This window comes from Octopus sinensis, linkage group LG9 (assembly GCF_006345805.1).
Source record: "Octopus sinensis linkage group LG9, ASM634580v1, whole genome shotgun sequence".
NCBI classification, from domain to species: Eukaryota; Metazoa; Mollusca; class Cephalopoda; order Octopoda; family Octopodidae; genus Octopus; species Octopus sinensis.
The window spans coordinates 48,885,790-48,888,289 of NC_043005.1; the positions used below are offsets into that span (position 1 = coordinate 48,885,790).

Here is a 2,500-nt window from a genome sequence, read left to right on the forward strand (position 1 = left end):
GGTTACAATGGTGAAAGTGCCACAGTCATGCCAATACAGTGTCCTTGTTACAGTGACAACAGAGCAGACTATAGCTTTGCTTGTCACTATGGAACGAGACACCAATGTGAGATTTACAGTCACGTGTATAATGGTGACTTTCGATTGGCTGTCTTTTTTATTTATTAATTTATGGCAAAAATGCATTTCATTTTCATACTCAGCATACAAGACTAAATCAGTATACCAAATGCTAAAAATAGCATCCAAATCTCCCCTCAGATAACAATCTACTGTCAGCCTAGTTCTAAATATGCTAAGTCTGTAAAAGAAAAGATTTGATGGTCACCAGTGGAATGCCTTTCATCATAAATTTGTTCAATCATGGCTGATCTATGATTAAACAATAATGATTTTAGGATGGGGTTTAACCTTGGTCAGTTCTGGTAAGACAGACCTATCACCAAAAGCATTCTAACCAAAAACATCTATCTCATCATCATCATCATCATTTAACATATGTTTTCCATACTGGCATCTGTTGGACAGTTTGACAGGAGCTGGCAAGCTGAAGAGTTGTACCAGGCTCCAATTATCTGTTTTGGCAGGTTTCTATAGCTGGATGCCCTTCCTAATGCCAAGCACTTTACAGAGTGTACTGGGTACTTTTTATGTGGTACCAGCACCAGTACGTTTTATATGGTGCCAGCACAGGTGCTTTTAATGTGGCATCAGCACATCTATCTTTTGTATTTTTAATGTAGTATATTTAAGACTATATTTTCCAATTTATACTTTTTTTAAATGTTATCTGAGAAAGATTTGGCTACTATCTATACTAGTTTGAGTGAGCTTGTAAAGGCGTCCCTTATTAACTAGTATTGATTTCTTTAAAGTTATTTTAATGGCCATAGGTTTTTTTGATAACTGAGTTCAGAGTTCATTTAGAAAGCCATTTTAATTATGACACCCTGCTTACACATGTACACACAAACCCCAACAGCAGCACAAACTCACAATATTGTTTTATAACGTATACTTGCAATGTAATTTTATATGTATTTGTATGTAGTTTTATTAAAACATATTTATAATATAGTTTTGGCAGCAAGCTAGCAGAACTGTTGGCACACCAGGCAAAATGCTTAGCTGCTTTTTCTCTATCTTGATGTTCTGAGTTTAAATTTTTGTTGAGGTCAACTTTCACTTTTATGATTTCGGGTTCGATAAAATAAGTACCTGTGGAGTACTGAGATCAATGTAATTGACTTACCTCTCTCCCTAACTTGGTAGCCTCATGCCAAAATTTGAAACCAATATTCTGCATCTTTAAGACAGCAAGCTGGCAGAATTGTTAATGTGCCAGGCAAAATGCTTAGCAGCATTCTGCCTGTCTTCACTTTCTGAGTTCAAATTCCTCCTCAGGTCAACTTTGCTTTTCATCCTTTTAAGGTCAATAAAAGAAGTACTAGTTGAACAATGGTGGGGGGGGGGCTTTTTCGATGTAATCGACTTATTCAATCCCCTGAAATTTCTGACTTTGTGCCAATATTTGAAATCCATTCTTATAATATTGTTTTAAAATATACGTATCTTTTTACTTACAGGTGGAATTCTGGTCACATGCCCGCTCTCATATGCGAGAGGATAAAGTCTTGAACTGCCAGTTTTGTCCGTTTGTCACTGAGTATAAGCATCATCTGGAGTATCACCTGCGAAATCATATGGGTTCAAAGCCATTCAAGTGTAGCCAGTGTAATTACCGCTGCGTTAACAAGTCCATGCTAAACAGTCACATGAAATCACATACTAACGTCTACCCATTTCGTTGTCAGGATTGTGGATATGCTACTAAATATTGCCACAGCCTGAAGCAGCATCTGGATAAGCTAGGACACATGCCATCCACTGTCCTTAACAGTGATGGCAGCCTTCCCCAAGGACTCGATAACAATGTTTCTCGGCTGAGATTTGCAAAAGGCCGACGTGTCAAAATAGCGTGCAGGGGTCCGACCCTGCGCAAACCCGATAGGCGCCAGTATATGCAGGGTGGGTTCTTTCCTATGGGGATGCCACCCCAAGTGATGAATGGAACAGTACTCCCACCATACTGGCATTTAATGAACCAGATGCCTCCGAATGGCTTTCATCCAGCTGTGCCAAGACCACCCCCGCCACTGATTCCAGTCTCTGGGACGCACTCAGGCGATCCGCACCAACATTCACCTCAACAACAACAACAGCAATCACCTTCCCAGCAACAACAGCCACCACCACCACCTCCTCCACAACAACAGCAACCACACCAACAACATCCACCAGCACCACAACAGTCACCACAACAGCAGCAACCACTACCACACCAGCCACCACTCCAACAGCAACCACAACCACAACAGCAGCAGCCTCTGCAGCCGCCGCATAACCAGCAGCAACCGCAGCCTCTGCAACCACCTCATCCCCCTCATGCCCCTTCACAACAGCTCTCACAAGGCCAGCAGCACACACAGCAGTCACAGGT

The 2,500-nt window shown here is 41.5% G+C and overlaps 1 protein-coding gene across 1 annotated transcript in view; it reads left to right on the plus strand.

The window, feature by feature from the left end:
• The window catches only part of LOC115215412, a 154,271-nt gene that overhangs the window by 149,533 nt on the left and 2,238 nt on the right, over positions 1 to 2,500 (plus strand). The window contains exon 5 of the mRNA XM_036505947.1: positions 1,587 to 2,500. This exon is cut by the window's right edge and continues 2,238 nt beyond it. Within this exon, the coding sequence (XP_036361840.1) occupies positions 1,587 to 2,500 (914 nt within the window). The remainder of the gene's footprint in view (positions 1 to 1,586) is intronic.